The 23,735-nt window shown below is 39.5% G+C and overlaps 1 protein-coding gene and 1 non-coding gene across 5 annotated transcripts in view; both read left to right on the top strand.

Annotated features, from left to right (window-relative positions):
* Nucleotides 1–21,351, top strand: part of LPAR1 (lysophosphatidic acid receptor 1) — a 163,904-nt gene extending 142,553 nt beyond the window's left edge. For all 4 annotated transcript variants that reach the window (XM_019966710.2, XM_019966711.2, XM_019966713.2 and 1 more), the window contains exon 4: nt 18,893–21,351. In XM_019966710.2, the coding sequence (XP_019822269.2) occupies nt 18,893–19,194 (302 nt within the window). In that variant the 3' untranslated portion in view covers nt 19,195–21,351. The remainder of the gene's footprint in view (nt 1–18,892) is intronic.
* On the top strand, nt 18,468–18,539 carry TRNAC-GCA (transfer RNA cysteine (anticodon GCA)). Its single transcript has one exon. It is a non-coding gene; the product is annotated as a tRNA-Cys (tRNA).
* Nucleotides 21,352–23,735: the final 2,384 nt, after the last annotated feature.

Here is a 23,735-nt window from a genome sequence, read left to right as displayed (position 1 = left end):
GGGGTGGGAAGATGCCCTGGAGAAGGAAATGGCGACCCACTCCAGTATTCTTACCTGAGGAATTTCATGGACAGAGGAGCATGGCAGGCTACAGTCCATGGGGCTGCAGAGTTGGACACAACTGAGCATCTGAACAACAAACACGACCGCAAGGAATTCACTTACTCTCTCTTGGCACCAATGCAATTAAAACATTCATCAGATGTTTTGGAGTCAAGGTGACATAGACTCCATGAATGACTTGATTTATGAGTGCCTCAGCTTTTAGCATGCATAAGAATTAACTGTTGTAGCAAAGGAGCAAATTAAATAGCTTAATTACACCTTAGAGGATTTGGTATAGAGGCTGTAGACTGTTCGGATGGTAAGGGTTCTCTTTCATTTTGCAAGTAAGGAAACTGAGCCCAGAGAAGTCAGTGTGGGGATAAAGATGGTCCCGTTCTTATGTTTTGTGGAGGGAGCAACATGGGAGACCTTTCTTTTAGACCTCGTGTCTTCATCTCGTAAATGTATGAAACATGGGATGAACCCGAAGATCCTTGAGTGCCCCTAGGAACTTTGAAAATAGATTTCATCCAGTTCTCTTTGTTTTAAAAGTAATGTTCCTTTTATAGTTTTATGCTGCCTCTCTGTAGACTATTTCTATCTGGGATTCAAACCCTCATCACAACACTAGTATTGAAGTTAGATTTAAATTCATGTTTCTTTACACATATTAATCTATGTTAAAAAAGTTTTAATTTCGTATATAGATGAATAAAAGTGCCAAATTGTATAAATTCTTGGTTATAGTTCTGCAATTCCAAACTACTAGACAAAGTCAAACAGACTTTTTAAAAAATTCCTGAAAGCACATTAGCACTGGAAAAGAATAATTTGGTCCAGAAATTTTGGTGTAGATTGCCTAGAATTGTAAGCAAAAAGTTGTTTTAGGATACTTTTTTCCCCTCAGGGTAGAGCATTGGCTTTCATTGGACTCTGAGAGGGGCTGAAGTCATAGAAATGACTAAGAACCACCGGTCTTTTCAACTCCTGAAATTTTTTATGTATATGAATATATATGTACTCTGAGGGCCTCTGAGAACATGACCTGTGCAAAATAGCAAGTTTTATTAGTAGGATTTCTTGAATCCCCTATTTTTCTATTAAATGTTTTCTTTCTTCCTCTGAAATTTCTATAGTTGAGGACTTCATGTACCTTTTATGAAATAATCCCCAAATGATGAAAATTTGACAATAGTGGTGTAGAGATGACGGTAATTAACATGAGTAGTGTGGGTATTTGCTTAGTTAAAAAATTTTTAAAGTGCTCATTTTAGTTAATACCCAGTTCTTTTTCTTTCTACTTATCCTGTCTTTCTCCCCGTCTTTCTAGTTGTCTGTTTTCATCTACTCTAGGTCTGTGATTATCAAAGAAGCTGACAGGGATGCTCTCATTTGGAGAACGTAGGTGCCTATAAATTAAGCAAGAGTTGGCACTAACACAAAGGTTTCTCCCTGTATGCTCAGTCTGCAGGTCTGATCTGCTGAAGCTTTGCCAACTACTAATGGAGTCGGTTGATGGGAAGGCAGGATGCAGGAAAAAAGTTCTCCCTGATTAAAAAGTTGTACATCCATATACAAGTTACTCACTCTCAGCCCCAACTTTTAAGCCGTGCTTAAATATATTATTTATTTGATAAATTTTCATGTGGTAGTAGAGTCTTCAGAAGCCTTTAATCAAGCAGCCTCACTCTTATTATAACATTAGAATAATGATAGTTCCATCTTACTGGAACTTTCTAATCTTACTGTACTGTTCCATCTAATAAGATGTCATGGTACTGTTTTTGCTGATCCTTCGCTTCATTTTTTCCTGCCAACTTAAGTGTAGGATTACTTTCCACATTGTACTGTGGAGCACAATGGGGAATTCTAAAAAATCCAATATTTAAGTGCAGACTGCAAAAGAAGCTGTCAGGAATCAGACCAAGCAACTACATCTCACACTTTGAGATGCCTGTGTATCTTCCATGAGTGGGTTGCCCCTGATAGGTTCAGCTGAGCATTATAAAAGATACCTTGTAGAAATGCATTTGAAAGGGATAACTGCACTTTAAAACTTTACATAGTTAAAGTCAGAAAGCCACAGAAGACTGGAAGAAATAGCAGGAAGTCTGAAAAATAAAGCTTTATTAAAAGGAAACGATCAGTAGTCATTTTTGAAACATTAGAGCCCTGGAAAGTATCAGCAGAGTTTAAAACCTTAAGAGGTAACAAGATTAATTACAAATCAGACTTGAAGCTGTGCATCCGTGTCATAGCCCTAGATGAAATCAACAAAAGTCCATTCTCCCTTCAGTCTGAACTGGAAGCAGATATTTCACTGACAACTAGGAGCGAGAGGTTGGCCAGTGAATCACCACAGCTTATCTCTTCCTTAACAGAATTTTTCTCTCTGTAAGCCCGATCTGATTAAGATCTTTGATTAAGAAATGTATTAATATACGAAGTGGGTGGGTGAATATAGTGAGAAAAGCCAGAGAAATAAATGTCCAAGGGTGGTCCAAAGTGTTCCTTCCCTTTCCTTACAATAGCAAACGTGCAACCCTGTAGACTTCATTTGTTCTTTGGGAAATTATTTTTTGTTTTATCTGTTTTCTTTTCCCCTTTTGCCAAAACTAGGCTGTGATGGAATTCTCTCAACCCTGGCCCTTTCCCAGCGGCCCCACTGTTTCAAGAGGGTGGGGTCCAGTCCTACTGAGTTGGTGGGAGGGCATCGGACGCTGACCACCCACCCTCGGTGCTTTCGAGGCCTGACCTGACCCCACACCCCGCTCCTCAGCCGTGACCTGTGAGCAACAGGGACGTGAGGCCTGAGTCCATCCCCTGAAGAAGTTCCTTCCCTGCCTTATCTGTTTTCCCCAGATGTCTCAGCCTGGTCTGGCCCAGTCGTTAAAAACTCATCATCCCCGCCCTAGTTCCCAGTTAGGAGGAAGATCTAGCCTCCACCTTGGGCCTTGACCTGGGGACTCAAGTCTTGGACCTTTTCTTAATAGAGAGGCCCACACTGCCGCATGGCCAGGCCCCAGTGTCTGCCCCAGAGAAACTTGGAGCAAGCTGCCCAGAAACCCCACCAGCTGCCAGCTCTGCACAGGCTCAGAGAAGAGCCTCTCCAGTCCACTGTGTTCCCAGGCTATCTCCAAAGCCAGAAGGATGTCCTCCTTTTCCAGAACACGAGAGCAGCAGCACAAGCTGGGGTGGCCCCTTGCTTGCTTCAGGTCCTCTGCCTGAAGTATATGAGAGTTCAGGGTCTTTAAAACCCTCCAGTCAGAGCCCAGGAAATTAAAAGAAGTTTTATCTCCAAGGAGTCCCAGTCCATCTTCTTTCCCACCAGCTAGCTTCTTGAGTGCCTATAGGAATAATGCCTGAATTTTGTCAACTGTTTCCTTAATTATTAAAAACAAACATGCTCTTTGTAAAAACAACAAACAAAAATTACAAAAATATTTACATTAAAATTTGAAGTCTGTACTACCACCCCTGCTTCCTCGAGGTAACTCCTGTCAACAATTTGATGCATATTCTGCTAGACTTTTTGTAATAATGTGTGGGGTATATATGTATATAAGTACTTATAGATATTTTATAATAAATGTAATATTGTGCATGGTATAACTTCACAGACTTAATATTTAATTTGTGTATCTTCTGACATAGGTCAGTGCAGTACAGCCATGTTAGTCTATGTGATGGCTGCTTACTACTCCACTTACATATAGCATCAGTGAATGTTTAGATTTACAGTTCTACACTGGTACAGATATTGCCTCGTCAGACATCCTGTGTTTATAACTTTATGTGTTGTTTCTAGGCATTTCTTTTTTTTTCTTTTCTGCAGATGTGTTTTGTTTTTCAGCTGGGATGCTTCTTCGTTGTTGCTTGCAGACTTTCTCTAGAGCGGGGGCTGCCCTCTAGTTGTCTGCGCAGGCATCTCATGGCAGTGGCTTCTCTTGTTGCAGAGCTTGGCCTTTAGACATGCAGGCTTCAGTGGCTGCAGCGTGCAGGCTCTAGTGGCATACGGGCTTAATGGCTCCACAGCATGTGCAGTCTTCCAGGACCAGGGATTGAACTGGTGTCCCTTGCATTGCAAGGTGGATTCTTAACTGATAGATGGAACATTGTAAGTTTGTGTGTTAGTCATTCGGTCATGTCCAACTCTTCGCAGCCTCATGGACTTTAGCCCACCAGGCTCCTCTGTCCATGGAAATCTCTAGGCAAGAATACTGGACTGGGTTGCCATTCCCTTTTCCAGGGGATCTTCCCAACCAGGGATCGAACCCGGGTCTCCTGAGTTGAAGGCAGATTCTTTACAGTCTGAGCCATGAAGGAAGCCCATCCTAAGTTTAGACATTGCCAAATTGCCTCCAAAAAGGTTGTTAGATGACTCTTCTGTCAACAGTATATGGGTGAGTCTATGGATTTATTACTTATTTTGTCATTAATCGGATTATAAATCTTCCCCAGTCTGTTAGCTGTTCTTTTTAAGATAAGAATATAATATTTAATACAGGTGAGCTTTAGATCTAAAGCCAAAAGAGCTTGGTAACATTTCATTCTAGATTGAAAACCTCAACTACCCAGCCACGGACATTGCTTGACAACCATAGGCCAACCCCACACCCCACCCCGAACACACAATCTGCGCCACTGAGCTTCCTGTATGGTTCTGAGCAGGCCAGACAGATGCTTCCTACCAAAAGATAGGGAAAAGAAACTAAAGATGATTTGGTGCTAGTTCACTCTGTTATCTCAATGTCAATCTCTCCCTCTCCCTTTCCTTCTCCTCCCTTCCCACCTCTCTTCCTCCCCTCCCCCACTTTATTGAAGTATAATTGACGTATAACAAATTACATATAAGCTGAGCACCAAAGAATTGATGCTTTTGAACTGTGGTGTTGGAGAAGACTCTTGAGAGTCCCTTGGACTGCAAGGAGATCCAACCAGTCCATCCTAAAGGAGATCAGTCCTGGGTATTCATTGGAAGGACTGATGCTGAGGCTGAAACTCCAGTACTTTGGCCACATGATGCAAAGAGCTGACTTACTGGAAAAGACCCTGATGCTGGGAAGGATTGAGAGCAGGAGGAGAAGGGGACGACAGAGGATGAGATGGTTGGATGGCATCACCGACTCCATGGACATGGGTTTGGGTGGACTCCTGGACACCAACTCCAGTTGGTGATGGACAGGGAGGCCTGGCATGCTGTGGTTCATGGGGTCACAAAGAGTTGGACACGACTGAGCTACTGAACTGAACTGAAAGTGTACAATTTACATATAATTGTTAATGATCAACTTATGGTTTAGCAATCTAAAAATCTGAACAAAAATGAACATATCTGTGGAGGATGTATGATACATACACACACAGAGCGTGGACCTATTCTTAGCTTTCTCTTACCTATTAATAAAAACTTGGTAAAGATAGTAATTTATACCCATAACCACTTCTCTCTAAATTGCTTCACAGAAAAACTGCCTAAAAGCTTGGTCTGTACTTGGAGTGTCCAGTTTCTGTCCTGTTCACTCTTGAATCTACTCCAGTCAGCCTTCATTCCCAAGACTCACAGAACTGTCTTCAGTGATCTCCTTGTCGCTAAACCTTTTCTTTCCGTAGCTCACAGGTTTCCTCCCCTCCTTTCCCTCTTCCCAGCCCTCAGTCTATTAGCAAATCATGTCAGTTTTACCATCAGCCGGTGTCTGTGGTCACCATCTTCTCGTGGTCAAAGCTGCCCTCAGCTCTTACGTGGATCACTGTGTGATTCTCTAGCTGCCCTCTTCCTTCCTTGCTTTCCCATCCTCTCCAAATACTGTGCCCCTCTAAAAGAAACCTTACTGATTCGTTTTGTTAGTTGTCTCTCACAGCCTTCCTACAGCTTAAATGCAGATAGGGACGATAGTTTTCTGTTGCATTCACTGTGGCATCCTTAGTACCTGGAGGTGTCCTGATATGTAGTTACATGAGGCTTTTTTTAAAAGTTAGTCAACTAAGGCCTTCAGGCCAAGTGTTTCTCTCAGCCTCTGACAGTTACGAAGAATCAAAAAATTTTTTTAACTCCTAAAGTTATTTGTGCCAGATTCTTATAACAAAAATGTAACTAGGTAAATACCACATTATCATTTAATAAAAAAGAGGGCAATCAGAAAATGTTTCTGGGAAAGCTGAAGGGAAGGCTTTGTTAATATTCAGTGGGGGCAAATTGCAAAAAGAAATTGCTTGAAATTTGCTGAGGAGAACAACTGTACATGTGGGGGGAAACCATAAAAAATCAGCAAGGGTTGTTTTGTACTCAGATTGCTTTGCAAGAATTTTAAGTTCTGACTTCACTCTAAAGAAGCCAATTTGGAGGGAGTTTTTAGTCTGTGACGCTTTATTGGTGTGGCTTTGCTTGGAAGATGATGCAGAGCTCCAGTTAACAGACCAGTGTTCAAACATAAAGCCTTGGCTCTAGGTTAAAGGATTGGCAAATGAACACAAGTTGGCATTTTAAATTCAAGTAAAATATTGAAGGTATCATTTTTATAATTTTATGTTATAAACATTTTTAAAATTAATTGATTGTTAGCCTCCCCTAAAGCTTATTATAGGGTATTTGTGTGTGTGTATACACACTTTTCTTTTTTGCAGTCATTGGAGCATGATTGATACCATTTTATACATATGTTTTAATATCTGTTCTTCTTGCTTAACAGTGTATCTTGGAGATCATCTGGTAATGATAGAATTTCTTAAAAACTTTAGAAAGTTGAACAGCATCTCACTTTATGAATTCAACTTATTTTACTTCTCTACTACTGATTACTTAGATTATTTCCAGTTTTTAAAAAAGTGCTGCAAAGAATTCCTGGCACATACGTAATTGTATTGTATGTAAACACATCTATAGGATAAATTCTGAGAAATGACCTTGTTGCAGTCTGTTTTGATGGCTTTAGAACTGGTTGATTTTTGCTCAGGATTTATGTGTTAGAATTTGCTTTGTGATATTTTGTCTTAGTTTTGAACGATCAGTATTTTACTCTGAACATACATGTTTATGTAGAAAAATATGTTTGTGATTTTAATTTGGAAATCTTTAAATACCCACTTCCTTGTCATTTTTGCAACTTAAACTTTTTAATAAAAGTTTTTGATAACAGGAAATATCTTAGGCACACAGCTGTTTACTAGAGTAGAATAGACTGTACCTCCTTCCTACTCTGTCAAGAATCTGTACTTCATAAACATCAATCTAGAACATTTAGCAACTGTAAGAGACATAGCCAATCTCAAAATGAATTATCATATTTACAATTTCTGCCCTTCTGGGTCTTTCAGCTATTAAATACATACATAAATAAAATAAATATAATTTATAAATAAAATTTTTAGGTTGCAAGAATATTTCTGAATTTTCTTTTGGATTAAATTTTTATTTTTTCTCTCATTTCATTAGTAAAATTATGAATTATAAGCTAAATTTCCATTATATTTTTTGTCCTTGAGTTTTGTCTTCTGAGTGACACATATCTTGCTGATCCATACCAGTAGTTCATGAACTGCAAAGAATAAAATCCATAGGATTCTGTCATCAGTTACACTCTGTGAGTACTTTCAGCCAGATATTGGTACTTGTTTAGACTTGTACCATTTTAGGGGAATCTAAATCCATAGCTGAAAAATTAAGTATGTTGTAAAACCAATTACAAATTCTCTGTTTATGCTGAACTTTTCCTAGGGAAATATTCTGGATGGGGGGAATTTCATTTACTCTTTCAGGGATAAATATTACTTACATCACCTTGGTAACAGCTAGACCACAGTCATGCGATATGTTTGGTATCACTTTCTGAGTTAGACAGTGCTGAACAGTGGTTGACAAGACTGATTTACTGTGCGATATAAGACTGACCATTTTTAAAATAAGGGAGGGAAATGTGTTTTGAAAATTCGTGTAATCACTATGTTTAGGCAGCAAAACTAATTCAATTTTTCTGAGAATGGTGAATTATCTCCTATGTGAAGAATAAGCGACATTATCCTTTTTTGTTGGTTCTTTTGTGAAAGAAAAGAAATCTTGTTGTCTTTTTTTTTTTAATATTTATTTATATTGGCTGTGTCAGACATCAGTTGCGGCACAAGGGATCTTCAGTCTTCACTGCAGCATGATCTTTAGTTGCATAGGAGCACAGTGTTAGCCACTGGATCACCAGGGAAGTCCCAAATCTCATTGTCTTTTTTTAAGCTACTAAGATGCAGTGACTGTTGTGAATCTGTATGGGTATATAAATCCATACACACATTTATCTAGTATGTATAATATAGGGCTTCCTTGATAGCTCAGTTGGTAAAAAATCTGTCTGCAGTACAGGAGACCCCAGTTTGATTCCTGGGTCAGGAAGATCCGCTGGAGAAGGGATAGGTTACCCACTCCAGTATTCTTGGGCTTACCCTTGTGGCTCAGCTGGTAAAGAATCCACCTGCAGTGCAGGAGACGTGGGTTCAATTCCTGGGTTGGGAAGATCCCGTGGAGAAGGGAAAGGCTACCCACTGCAGTATTCTGGCCTGAAGAATTACATGGACTCTATAGTCATGGGGTCACAAAGACTTGGACACGACTGAGCAACTTTCACTATATAGTATATGTGTGTGTATTTTTTAAGTTTAAAATATATCTGATTTTAAAATGATAAGGGCTTACAAGAAAAGCCTTTACTAGGCATTTGGAGTAGCACTGTTTTTTAGTTATTAGTGGGTAATAATGGTCTGGTGAGCCAGTCTTACTCTAGTTAGTTCACTCTTAAGAGCTGTTCAGAAGTCAGAAAACACGTTTAGAGAGGAGGAGACGAGGTGGTGACCCATGGCTTAACACGCATTGGTTTTGTTGAAAGTAAATTAATGCATTTGCTGTTTGTCTGCTTGCACAGAGACTTCAGGGGTCGTATCTCCAGGAAAACATGGGCCACTGTTGGAAGTGGTATGGGTGTTTGTTTGTAAGGACGTATAACTTTGGAGAAGGCAATGGCACCCCACTCCAGTACTCTTGCCTGGAAAATTCCATGGACGGAGGAGCCTGGTAGGCTGCAGTCCATGGGGTCGCTAAGAGTCGGGCACGACTGAGCGGCTTCACTTTCACTTTTCACTTTCATGCGTTGGAGAAGGAAATGGCAACCCACTCCAGTGCTCTTGCCTGGAGAATATGGGTGTTTGTTTGTAAGGACATATAACTTAGTGCATTTTTATTTTGCGAGCTATCTCTTGATTTTTTAGAATTTGGAGCTGATGAGAATGGCCATACTAATTCTGTACTGAATGTTACTGCAACTTCATTTCACTACTCGTAGAAAGTTTCAGAGGAACACATCTTTCCTCAAGTGATTGTCTAATATAACCATTTGGCCTGTTCATTGGATGGTGTGACTGGATGTTTTAGATTTGCAAAAAACTGACTTCAGTGGCAGTTCACTGTACTGCCTTCCCAGGAGGTCCCCCATGCGGGAAAATCTCCTGCACGGTGGACAGCCAGCCTCTGACACATGGTGCCCCTGTCCCCCACCAGTGCATTTGTGTGTCTGAAGTATCTTACATGGAAACAAAAGTGTGAAAGTGTTAGTCCCTCAGGTGTGTCCAACTCTGCAACCTCATGGACTGTAGCCCCCCCCAGGCTCTTCTGTCCATGGAATTCTCTAAGCAAGAATACTAGAGTGGGTAACCATTCCCTTCTCCAGGGGATCTTTCTGAAAATATAACATCTGATTGCCTGCATCCCTTACCACCACTAATAAACCAACCATCTTTCTATGTTAATTTCATTTGCAATTCAAAAAAAGATCCCACATTTAGAATTAAAAGAAACATTTAAAAAGTGTGCAGGGTCATGTACTAAAGTGGCTTGAGACTGCACAATTATGTTTACATTCCCTATTTATACTTTTTGTATTTTCAAACTTTTCTATAGGAAAAAGTATAATTCAAGGAATTAGCTTCATACCATTAGTTAGACATCTATCAGGAAATGAAAAACAGCTGATATACCATTCCAGGAAGAAAAATTAGATTAATGAGACTTATCCTTATTGTACTTGCATAAATTATAAGTGTTCCTTGAGTTCAGGAAACAGTACTACAAATTATCAGGCCATAAATATGTGAAAACAACTTGCCAATTTGAGTCTCTGCAAAAAAATATTCAAGAAACAGTGGCTGACTTTATTTTTCTGGGCTCCAAAATCACTGCAGATGGTGATTGCAGCCATGAAATTAAAAGATGCTTACTCATTGGAAGGAAATTTATGACCAACCTAGACAGCATATTAAAAAGCAGAAATATTACTTTGCCAACAAAGGTCTGTCTAGTCAAGGCTATGGTTTTTCCAGTGGTCATGTGTGGATGTGAGAGTTGGACTATAAAGAAAGCTGAGCGCCGAAGAATTGATGCTTTTGAACTGTGGTGTTGGAGAAGACTCTTGAGAGTCCCTTGGACTGCAAGGAGATCCAGCCAGTCCATCCTAAAGGAGACCAGTCCTGGGTGTTCATTGGAAGGACTGATGTTGAAGATGAAACTCCAATACTCTGGCCACCTGATGTGAAGAGCTGACTCATTGGAAAAGACCCTGATGCTGGGAAAGATTGAAGGCAGGAGGAGAAGGGGACAACAGAAGATGAGATGGTTGGATGGCATCACCAACTCGATGGACATGGGTTTGGAGGGACTCCGGGAGTTGGTGATGGACAGGGAGGCTTGGCATGCTGCGGTTCATGGGGTCACAAAGAGTTGGACACGCCTGAGCAACTGAACTGATGACGCTTGAAAAAAATCTTGTGTATATTTTAGCTTAATATTATAGATGGACATTGGTCAGAACTGTAATTTATATTTAAAAAAACGATAAAATAAGTATTTGTTGGGTAGGATGTATTCTTTTTCCCTCCTTCTTGATTGCTAGAGCGTGGATATGAGACTAAGTAAAGAGTGGCAAGGTGAAAGTTCCCTGAGGCGAGTTTTGAAGCTTGAGGGATTAACAGAGAGGTATGTTGGGTCAATTAGTGATTGTTCCCAGGAAGCGACCTCAAAATCCAGGGTCTAATGGGGCGGCCTCATCCTGTTGAAACATTCCTTTAGCAGTAACTTGACTGATGCTGGTTTCCCTTCTTGCCTGATCGGACCTGCTTCCCTAAAGCGCAGTAGATTCTGTAGGTAATTGGACACCCATCAGAATTAGAAGCAACAGGCTAGTTTTTGCTAGAGTAACAAGTGCATATGTAAAGAGACTTTTACATTGTAGGATCCACCTCATGCTCCTTTGAATGTCGCATAGTGCTCATTTAAAGACCATGTACACTGTATGTGTTACTGTTTTCCAAACAGAGCTAAGTGACTTTTCTAATTAATTTTCCTTGTTTTAGATATGTCTATCAGGTAGGTAGTTGTGATTTTCTGCTCTGTTTGGCAGAAATATTGAGTAGCACTGTTTGCCAGCCACTATTGTAGATGCCAGAAATACTGACATGCAAGAGATACCTTTCCTTCTTTTATGAAGCTTACCTTCTCATTGAAGGAAGATAGAAAATAAACATATAAACCAATATATAAGATATTTTGGGGTATGGGTAAGGGAAATGAAGATGATAACATGAGATAATTAGTGGGGAGAATGTGCTGCTTTACCTAGGATAGTCAGGTTTGGCTTTTGAGGAAGTGATATTTAATAGTAAGAAGACATGAAGATCTACAGAAAGAATATTCCAAGATGAAAACACATGCATGCAAAGATCCTGACACAGAAATAAGCTTGGTATGTGTGTGGCTAGAACCCAGTGAATGAGGGGTAAGTGGAAAGAGAGAGGCTGAAGAGTCTGACAGGAGCTAGTAATGTCGGACATTATGGATCACAGGAAGGATTTCAAGTAGGAAGCTGTGCAGAGTCTTAAGTAGGAAAGTGATGTCATGTGAATTGATTTATGCTTTTGAAAGATCACTCTGGCTGTTCTGTGCAAGCTGGACTTTAGGGAAGAAGCATGGAGGAAGAGGAATTGGTTAGGGCCCTATAGCAACAGGCAAAGAAAATGTATTGCTTACTTGGCTAGATTTGTAACCGTGGAGAAGTGGTTTCTACTGGCTGTTCTCAAGCACAGATGGTCTTCTATAAGAGCTAGTCCTAGTATGCATGCCACTTTAGCCTGTGCTTTCCAAAGTATGGTTGTAGGACAAGATTTAGAGTCTGTTGTAGATTATGGAGCATGTATGTGTATGCTGCTGACTGGTTAATGTGTAGGAGAGTATATAAAACGCCAGAAGGATGGCACCGTTGGCCTTCTTCTGTGTCTATGGAAGCCAGGATCATGTTGAGCAAGACAGTATTATGGGGCAAAACTTATGCACAGGAATATTAAAAAAAAAAAAAAAGAGAGAACATAATGAGTATTCTACTGTGATTTGAAGATCTGTGTGTTGTTAACGTCCTTCTCCAAAAGATAAATGTTGCTCTCAGGAACAAGTGAAAGAAACACTAGAATATATCACACAATGAATGAAATCACGAAACTTTAAATGCATGAGACATTTATTAAGACCATGAAGAAATAGAAGTGGTAGGCATTATACTGAATGAAGTAAAATTGGTATTAAGATAGAAATGACTTGTTTTTGGAGATATCTCATTTGCATTAATATCATTTTCTGTGTTCCAGAAAAGATTTTATAATGAATATAGTTTACTCTTTTAGAAAAACTTTTTTCTCTAAAAGCCATTCATATACTTCTCCTGCAATGACCCCTTTACTGTTAGACCTAGCAATAAGCTTTGTATCTGTGGTCTTTTACCTAACATTCTCCTTTAAGATTTATAATTTAGAATGACTTCCTAGCTAGCCATATTTGCACCTTAAGAGCAGAAATCAAACTATAACTACAGAAATAAACTAAAATCGATTGGATTCTGGGATATCCAGATGTCTGTTCTGAAAGAATACACACTTTAGTGGCAACTAGAAAGAGTAGTTTATGTGTTTGAATGCTTTTTTTCCCATTAGATCTCTGCCACACGTCTCTAAGGTTGGGGGACTGTTTCAGAGATACTCATTTGAGGAACATGAAAAGCATGACTAAGGAAAGGTTAATTTGGACACAGAAGTGGTATAGAATGGACTTGCCTTGACTGATTTTAGATCTGCGGATGTCTGATTTTTTGTAAAAGCACAAATTTGCCTGCCAGACTGGAAGTGTTTTCTGTTTTTTTCATCAAAAACCTTGGACTCCCTCCCACAAGGTCTTCTTTCTTAGACATTTTTTTCTCTTTAACTTTAGTTCTTAAGTTCCATATGTAAACAAAGTTCAACTAGTTAGGAAAAAGTCCCTCTAGAAAAAAAAAGCCTCTAATTGTGAGACCAGATGGTAAGCATTATTCAGCTGATGGGGGTGTGTAGATTTCAGGGAAGGTGTGGTAATCTGATCTGGTTCTGCAGCTGTGACCTCTTGTTCTAAAACAGCCTCTTTCCTCCCTGTTTTCTGCTTCTACATTCCAGCACCTCTTCTTCCATCTTTGTGGGCACCGGGGCCCTCACAGATCGATTTGACAGATGCAGAAGAAAGGACTGAAGCTTGCTCTGCTATTTATTCCAACCCACAATATATTTTGAGTAGTCTTCTCCCCATGTTACTTGTAATGTTGGCAAATTGTGCAGAATGTAACCACTCCTGTTCAGCCCACCTAGAGTGTCTTTCAGGACTCAAATTGCCCTGAGCCCATCAGGATGCCTTTAGGGCATCTCCCATCTGAACTCATGCAGTTCAGATCAGATCAGATCAGTCGCTCAGTCGTGTCGGACTCTTTGAGACCCCATGAATCGCAGCATGCCAGGCCTCCCTGTCCATCACCAACTCCCGGAGTTCACTCAGACTCACGTCCATCGAGTCAGTGATGCCATCCAGCCATCTCATCCTCTGTCATCCCCTCCTCTTGCCTCCAATCCCTCCCAGCATCAGGGTCTTCTCCAGTAAGTCAACTCTTCGCATGAGGTGGCCAAAGTACTGGAGTTTCAGCTTTAGCATCATTCCTTCCAAAGAAATCCCAGGGCTGATCTCCTTCAGAATGGACTGGTTGGATCTCCTTGCAGTCCAAGGGACTCTCAAGAGTCTTCTCCAACACCACACTTCAAAAGCATCAATTCTTCAGCGCTCAAATCAGGCTAAAGTTAAATAGAACTAAGGGCATCATCTGCGTTCTCCTTATCTCCCCTCAGAAAACACCAGCCAACACTTCTCCTGTGTTTCCTCCTTCAGTGGAAGGTAGCACCATCCTTCCTTCTCCCAAATGGAAAATCTAGAAATCATTCTCAATTCATCTCTAAAAATACTTTGCCAGTCTTTTCATATTTCTCTTCTCATTGCCACTGCCTCTGTTCAGGTTCTTCTTTCTCCTCTAGAATTTGGAAATACCTGGTTTTGCTTTTATGTTTACCTCGATCATTTTTTTCTTCCTTTCTCTTTCAGTGTTGTATATTAAACCAGATTCTGGCCAGTGAGGCTGATGAAAGTAAAATCTGATAGGGTAGATTAAGATCAGTATTTCTTATATGTTCTGCAGCCATAAATCATAGTATGTGGCTATTCTGAGAGTGCTGGAAAAGCTTCAGATGTCTTTGCCAGGCTATGTAAGATCTTGAACATCTTCTCTTCTGGTACTTCTGCTTCTGACTTTACAATAAGCCACCACAAACTACTTGTGCTTCCTCTTTCTTTCATGCTGTTGCATAACATTCCTTGGCTTTATGCCTTAATCTGTGAGGATTCATCCATCAGAAATGTTCTAGAAATACACAAACCACGTAAAGGACTGTCTCCATTGAGCACCACAATATTTTATCCATTATCTTCAGTAGGTACTGAGTCGACCTGTGAGAAACTCCAAAATGACCTGGGGCTTCCTGTGCTTCTCTATGTTCCTCTCTTTTCCTTCTTGTTATTCTTGTCACATCCATCTTCAAGGATTAGGAATCTCTTATAATTGGGGTGGTGTCTGAGAACTTTTTGAAATGCCAGGTCTTCATGGTGTAAAACATGCTTCCACATTTTGCCTGGAGGCACTCTGCCCTCGTACTCTGCTACCCCAGCCTACATGCGTTATGCCTCCCGTGACGGCAAAAGGTAGTGTGATCAGGTAGAGGAGCAGTACTTTTACATGTTGTATCTCGGTTTGATCCTCATCATACCCAGTGGAGGCGGCCAGAAACTATTGTTTCTCTACTTGACACATGTGGAGATTGGGGGTTCTTTTCATTCTTATCAACCTGCCTTATGGGTGTGCCCTTGACTCTCCTCAGATTATGTATAGGTAGACCGTCCACAGATTATAGATCCAGGGTCCCCAGTGCACTTCTCAAGTTCTCTGACCCGAATGGATTATGGTTGGCTCCTTTTTGCCAAAGGGGGCTGGATGTAGCTTTTGTTTTAAGAAGCCAGATGGTAAATCCATAACTTGAACAAAGTTGATCTCATACTATTCAATCACTATTGTTGAGAAATCTCTAATCACTTAGGAATTTCCCAGGGCCTCTTTTCCACTGCCATAGTCCACCTTCAGCTTTCAGTCAGTTTGGTCCTCACACCTCTGTGAAAGAGTGGGGAAGGGAAAAGAAAGAAAAGCTCTGTGTGATTGATTTTAGATGTTAGTTTCTGAGGTCTGTCCTGAGTCTCTTAAATTAGTCGGGTCTTGAAGATCCACACACTGAGTGTTGGAACGGTGTGGTTGTGAAGAAGGGAGAGGACTTGGAGTTCTTCAATGAAACACCCATGTGTATTAGCTCCCGGTCAGGCCACAGAGTTCCCACTTCCCTTCTCTAACCTGGCAAGGCTTCTTGCATGGTTGGTAAAACCCACTGGACTAGTTCTGGAGACCATGGCTTTTATCACAAAGATCTTGCTCTTTTTGAATTTAAAAATTAGAAGAAGTTATAAATAACAAATGACTGTATTTGAATTCTGTTACTTTTGAAGAAAGGCAGTTTGAGCCAATCCATGAGAATAAGGATGTTCCCTTCTGCTGCCTGGAAGGGAAAAAAGATCATGTTATTTAAAATAAATCTATTGAGATGCATGTTGCTGGTATCTAATCCAGCTCTGAATTTGAGCTCAATTAGAGCTTTGATGAAAGAAAGGGAAAAGGAGTCTTGAAAGAATGTTCTGCCATTCATGAAAGGCCTGCATGTGTTTAGTTTCCAAGGAAATGGAATAATGGGACCATGTATTTTCCATCCAAGCATTTTCCATCCTGAGAATAATTCCCTTCCCAGCTTCTCAATGAATAATGCATTATATCTGAAACTCAAGAGGCATTCCTTTGATTTTCCTTTATGTTTAGCTTTCTGAGTGATTTTCAAGCAAGGAAATTCAAGGACTTGGAATGAATGCTTTATTAACATTTTTACTTGAAGTACAAATAGCTCCATGGCTATTATCTCCTGATATTTGAAATATTTTTTCTTTTCTCTCTAAGGAAACTCTAAGGTATTGTATTTATTAGAAAATGAAGCACCTTGGCCAGTCTTCAAAGTGAACAGCAGTTTAAAACCAATAGACATTTGTGTTTAGAACAAAGAGCTTTATGGGGGTACTTTGCTCCTTTCTTTATTTTCATTTCCCCGCTGAAAAGTTTCAAAAAAGAAAGCTCACATTCAATACTGGACTGTTTGGGAGACTAAATCTCACTTGTTTACATTTTGTGAAACCCATTCCTTGAGGCTAGTCCGATTCTCGACCCCAGTCCAAGCCTTCCTCCCCCTAGGTCAGTACCATTTAAATCAAAATATTCCAGTGCACTTCTGGGATTATCCCCACTCCCTGTCTGCTCATTGTGTAGCCTGATTATATTAACACATAAGGGCCCCATCAAGGGAGATGTAATGGGACAAGACCTCGCCCACCCCATCATGTTCTCTTAGCCAAGGATCCCCAGCTCATCCTGGGGGTAACACAGGGGTAGATTTTAACACTATTTCTAAACCTCCTTTTTCTCTGGAAGCCAAATGAATGACTTCAGTAGCTAAATAAATTGGAATTAAGAATATAATTTATTTTCCATCCTTTTATAGTTACAGTAAAATCTTCATGAGTTAGAAGAGTTGGGAAAGCAAGAGAATTTAAATAGGAAAACATCTAAAGCATACAATTTTGGCTTAAGAAATTTAATTTTATTAATTTGAGAAGTGGGAATATAACATTTTCTGGAGCATAGACTTTGGAGCCAGGCTTTAAGAGCAGAAACCCTGGGGTTTGCCTCTGGTCTGCAGATTTCCAGGACCATGGCCTTGAGCAGGGTATTTTACTTTGCGGTTTCTCAGTTTCTTCCTCTGTGTGGTGGGATAACAGTTTCTATCTCATATGGCTATGGTGCAGATGAAATGAGTTAATATTTGTAAAGCATGTAGAAAAGCCCCATTTAAGTGACAGCTGATTAAAAATCAAAGTAAATATACATTTTATCACTGGAAATTGCTACTTCCAAACAGGGTTGTGTTATGGAGCAGATAATAGTGATATTATTGTTATTGTTTCTGATAAGATACATGGAGTGATTATTTTCTTAGCCCTGGAAGCTCAGCTGGTAAAGAGTCTGCCTGCAATGCAGGAGACCCTGGTTCGATTCCTGGGTTAGGAAGATCCTCTGGAGAAGGGAACGGCTACCCGCTCCTGTATTCTTGGGCTTCCCTGGTGACTCAGACAGTGAAGGATCCGTGTGCAATGCAGGAGACCTGGGTTCAATCCCTGGGTTGGGAAGATCCCTTAGAGAAGGGAATGGCTACCCACTCCAGTAGAATTGCCTGGAGAATTCTATGGACTGAGAAGCCTGGCAGAATTCCATGGACAGGGTCGCAAAGAGTCGGACATGACTGAGCAACTTTCACTGACTCACTCATTTACTCCTACAACAAACCAAATGAGGTAAATGTAATTATTTCTACTTTTCAGATGAGAAAACAGGTAAGAAAACTAATTTGCCAACAATAAGGACCTATTGTATAGCATAGGCTACTGTATTCACCAACCTTATAGTAATCGATAATGGAAAAAGAATCTGAAAAAGTATATATATTTGAATCACTTTGCTATACACATGAAACTAACCCAGCATTGTAAATCAACTATACTTCAATAAAAAAGAAAGTATTTTGCCTAAATTCATCCAATTTAATAAATAGCAAAGCAAGGATCTGAGGTCATACTGAATCCGGAAACTGTGCTTTAACTAAAATGAGAGGGCATTTGTCACAGTGGTTTTTCCTGAGAACAATCTTATGTTATAAAACACAGTATTTTTTATAAGCATCAAAGTGTGTATCCTAAATGCTGAATATCTCTATTTTGTATCTCAATTGCTTAGCAAACTCTGTTTTGTTAAAAGTAATCATCAATGTCTCATAAATAGTCAATTTAGTAAGGTCCTAGGGCTTCCCTGGTGGCTCAGAGGATAAAGTGTCTGCCTGCAATGCAGGAGACCCAGGTTCGATCCCTGGTTTGGGAAGATCCCCTGGAGAAGGAAATGGCAACCCACTCCAGTATTCTTGCCTGGAGAATTCCATGGACAGAGGAGCCTGGCGGGCTACGGTCCACGGGGTCGCAAAGAGACAGACACGACTGAGCGACTTCACTCACTCTGAATTAATAAGATTTTATTCAATTGCTCATTTTATTGTCAGAATCTGTTCTGATTATTTCAGAACATGAACATTTTATTTCAAATGATGATCTGATGCCTTTGGAGCTCATTATTTTGACCTTGAGCTGAAATCATTTCACCATATGGGTGCTCCCTTCATCATTCTATTTTTCTGTTCTCTCTTTAAACCTTCCCGTTCCCGCTCCCCGACCCTACAGGTGCCTTTATCATCTGCTGGACTCCTGGACTGGTCTTGTTACTTCTCGACGTGTGCTGCCCCCAGTGTGACGTTCTGGCCTATGAGAAGTTTTTCCTTCTGCTTGCCGAGTTCAACTCTGCCATGAACCCCATCATCTACTCCTACCGCGACAAGGAGATGAGCGCCACCTTCAGGCAGATCCTCTGCTGCCAGCGCAGTGAGAACACCAGCGGCCCGACGGAAGGCTCGGACCGCTCGGCTTCCTCCCTCAACCACACCATCCTGGCTGGAGTTCACAGCAATGACCACTCCGTGGTTTAGGAAAGAAACTAAGATGAGAGGCGGCCAGCATCTATTGAGGGATGAACAGCCTCCCCCTCCCCAAAGGCCAGGGCAGGGTGGGGTGTGAGAAAGAGAGGAAAACTGCATTCATGTACTTAAACACTAACCCATGGCAGTATTTGTTCCTTGACCCACCAAGACTTGACATATATTGAAAAATTAGCTTATGTGATACCCCTCATCCTGCTCCCATTCCTTTTGAAAGTAGAAAGTGGAGATCTTGCAATGGAATTCATACACAGACTCTGGAGCGTCCGTGTACACTACACTAACTAGTCTTCAAAAGTTTTTGTATGATTTGGTGCAAGTCAGAATAAATTCTGACTAATTGAATCCACAACTTCATTTACATGCAGGCTTCCCTTTTTCTCTTCTTAAAGGATACATTTCATTTAATAAACATGTTTATGCCTATCAGCATGCTTGTGATGGATAAGACTGTAGACTGTTTTTAAATGATTTATAACTCCATTTTTTTCCTTATGTTAGGAAAATTGTAAATTAGAATTACGTTTTTAGAAAGCATGCATGAAAATCTGTGTGTGCAGTATGCCATACTTAAAAAGACAAAAGAGTGTTAATTTTAAATGTTCTAGGAAGTAGAAAAACCTAGATGTCAAAGCCAGTATTTGTTTAGGTTATGAAACAAACAATGATCTAATCACAATATTACCTTTTTTTTATTAAAGTGTTGTGACATGTATAAAACAGGAAATGTAAGTTTATTATCAGAAGAATATGTACTCTATAAAAGTTATAGAAGATGAGCACAGTGGTATGGTCCCACATATTTATGGTACCCGAGTACATTCTAATTATCAGTTCATCAGAGGAATTTTTTTTAATAACCTGTGTTTTTCTGTATTATAATACACAGTCATTGTAGAAAACTTGAAAAATGCAGAAATGTATAAAACAGAAAAAATACTGATATCACAACCCAGAAGTAACCACAGTTAACAGCTTTTCCCCTGTGTATGCTATGTGTATTGTATACCTTTATATATAATTGCAGTCATACTGTAAACAATTTTATAACCAGTTTGTTTTTTTCCACTGCAGAATTGCCACATTTTCCTATGGCATTAAAAATTTTACAAAAACATGACTTTACTGGCTATATAATATTCCATTTAATGGATGCAACTCAGTTTAACCATTCCTGTATTGTTGGTTATGTCTAATTTTCACGATTTTATGTCTAATTTTCATTATTATAAATAATGTTGCAAAAATTTATGTACATAAAACTTTGTCCATATAATTGATTATTTACTTAGGATACATTGCCGTGAAGGATGTTTTTTTAAAAAATGTGAAATGTCTTTTTATGCTCTTACCTTTTATAAAAGGAGATTTCCTACTTTTGCCCTATGTGGGTGGCAACAGTGAGAAAAGCCAGTTAAATTACCTTTTTACAAAGGAAATGCAGTGGTTACTTTAGTTGAGAGTGACTTTTTTATATAACAAAATGGACTAGAAACAGTCTGTTGTCACAAACAGCCAGGATACCCTACTTAATATGCTTAGCAATTCCAGATTTCATTTGAGCAACAATGACCCGGCTCTTGGTAACCACAACTTTAATGTGGAATGGAAGAAAATGCAAAGAAATCGAACATGTCGAATGAATAAAGGATCACCTTCATATTAAACAGCTTCTGTAGCAAATGGGTTGAATGTGTCTGTATGTGACTAGATAATTACTGTGTGTTCTTGAGGGCCACCCCACCGTGTTAGGTGATACCTATTTAACCGTCCAGCTCAACTAATTATTGCACCGGTTTGTAGTAATAAGTAACCAGTAAAGTCACAGTCATGAAGCAGGTGTGGGAAAGTTAGGAGTACGTTTAAGAGAGAGATGTCCAGGAGAAGAACGTCTGTTCAGGAAGGAGGAAGTCAGTGTATGGTCACCATTTGAGCAGAGAGCACACTTAACAAGTGCCCAAACCAGAAGGAGTATGGGGAACCAGGTAGCAGAAGGCATCTGCACAGATTTTATGCACAATATAGAGCCTTTTGTAGAGGAAGGAAAGAAATGAACTTGGACTTTTATTCATGCACACTTTGAAGATGTGGACTATTTGAAATTTAAAAACATGCTACTTGGACTTTAATAAATCATTCTCAACCAGTGTTTGGCAATGTATGGTTCTGGTCAGTGCTGCTTCTCTTGTGCAAGAGTCATCTTTGCACTGCATGGCGTCTGCCTTCTGTGACCTCTTCTCTGTTCCTGCCACAGGGGCTTCTAAACTCAGAGGGGAACCCACCATATGCTTCCCCAGCTCAGAATTGCTTTTAGTTTTTCATAGTCATAAGTCTCTTCAGTGTCCGAGAGATGGTGGTTTATGTTGTCTGAAAGGAGAGATAACATCTTAGGATAATACTTCATCCCAGCAGTGTAACTATGTGAGTGAGTTTCTTTTGGAAAAACTAATTTTATAAAAACTTTATGATGACTTTATGGTAAACTCTCACCAGGAGTTTATAAACTTACGGTTATCTTTATGTTTTTAATAACTAAGAAGATAAAAGTGATAGGTACCTCCCAGATATATGCTAAATATATTCTTTTCCATATATTGCTAAGATGTTGGAGGCAGATAACAAGGGGTTTATTCAAATGAATGTCTCAGTGAGTATTTAAAATAGGATTCTAAACATTTAAATTTAGGTAGTTGTAAGACTGTTAGAAATCAAATGCCTCAAAGCTCTTATTCACTGATTAACCATGTTTTGTTGCTGTTTGTTTTGTTTTGTTTTTTTTTCCAGTGAAAACATAATTTCCTGGATTCGAAACCTCAGCTAACATTATACAATTAGTGAGTCTTACTGGTTTTCTCATGTTCTTTCCCAGTTAACCATTGCATTATGCTCCATTGTTCATCATCTTTCTCATTTATTCCATGAGTCTCTCAACTTCTAAAATGGAATTTTGTGATATTGTTTCCAGCCTTTCTTCTTAAACCCAGAGTGTGACTTGTGCTAGATAAAAAACGTAGAAATGCTTTATCAGGTCCCTTCATTATTACAAGACCTTTGGAAACAAATGGCTTATTTTTTAACACAAAGTGAGCTGTACCTGATCCCAAACGCTCAGAAGGCTTGGGGTTGTTTCTTTGTGTTGGGATGGACTTGAACTTAGGCACCATCTGACAGAAGAAATGTGTGTAGCGAAGAGCCAAAGCAAGTCATCAGCCTTCCACAGCAGGGATCGGTTAGTCTCTCACATTCGTCTGTACTTTGTATAGTCTAGACAAAAATTCTCTGATTCTTTGATTGATAGTGCTCATATTCACAGATTACTTACTGTTAATCTGTTTAATGATATGGCAGGTAAAGATCATTTACAAATCTAAAGTAGAGATTGATAAACTATGGCCTGTTGGCCAAATCTACCTGTTTTTGTGTGACCTGTGAGCTAAGAATGGGTTTTACATTTAAAAATCACTTGAAAGTGATTGAGGGAGGAAAGGGAATATTTTTTGAAACTTGAAAATTATATGAAATTCAAATTTCAGTGTCTATAAGTAAGATGCTACTGTGGTTCTTCTCACTGCATTACTGGTAACGTTAACTCAATTTCTTAAGATAATGTCTGCCATATTTCTCCACTGTGGGGGTGGGGGGAACACCTGTTTTTTCTTTTATAATAAGCATGTTGTAGGAAATATTCTGTTCTTCATCAAATTTTAACATCTGATTTTACCATCTGTTGATATTTCTTAGATGAATGAATCATTCACTGATGGTTGCCAAATGAATTTCTAATTCTCTTTTTTAAAATGTATTAGTTAGCTCTCTACTTTGAAAAAAAGCTTTGTCCTCTCCCATTTATTTATTCATTTATTTATACTAATATGGGCTCATGAATTCTGATTTGATCCAGTTGGTTATAATGTTGCTGTTATTTTAAAATTAAACTTTAGAGATAATTTAAAGTCCATGTGCAGTTGTAAGAAATAGTATGACAAGATCCTTATACCCTTAATTCAGTTTCTCCCAGTGGTGATATCTTGTGAAACCAGAGTATGACATTACAGCTAGGATACTGACATGGATACAGACAAGGTACAGAACAAGGATTGGCCCCCACAAGGCTCTCTCCTGTTACACCTTTATAAACACTATCTCCTTTACCCCTTTCTGACTCCTAGCAACCACTAATCTGTTCTCATTGCAGTTACATTTTAACTTTTTTCGTATTGAAACTCCTAAAAACTTCTCTACATATGACAATAGTTTCAGAATGTGGGGCTTGATAACTTCCCTAGAAGTTGTTGTTGTTGCTATGTACTCTCCATACAGAGGGAGAGGGAGTTTTGTGATTGTAAAAGCTACACAAACCTAACAATATTTCAAGGAATACAGAAATAAGTAAAAAGTAAGAATCTCTCCTGCGGGATGGAAGCTAGACCGCAGATGCTGGCTGAGCACATCACCTGTCAAACAGACTGTCACAAAGCGATTTTATGTTTTCTTTCCTGAAACTCAGTGTCTTCCCACTGGCATCAGGGGCG

This window comes from Bos indicus, chromosome 8 (genome assembly GCF_029378745.1).
Source record: "Bos indicus isolate NIAB-ARS_2022 breed Sahiwal x Tharparkar chromosome 8, NIAB-ARS_B.indTharparkar_mat_pri_1.0, whole genome shotgun sequence".
In the NCBI taxonomy this organism is placed as follows: domain Eukaryota; kingdom Metazoa; phylum Chordata; class Mammalia; order Artiodactyla; family Bovidae; genus Bos; species Bos indicus.
This window is presented reverse-complemented; position numbering and strand designations above follow the sequence as displayed.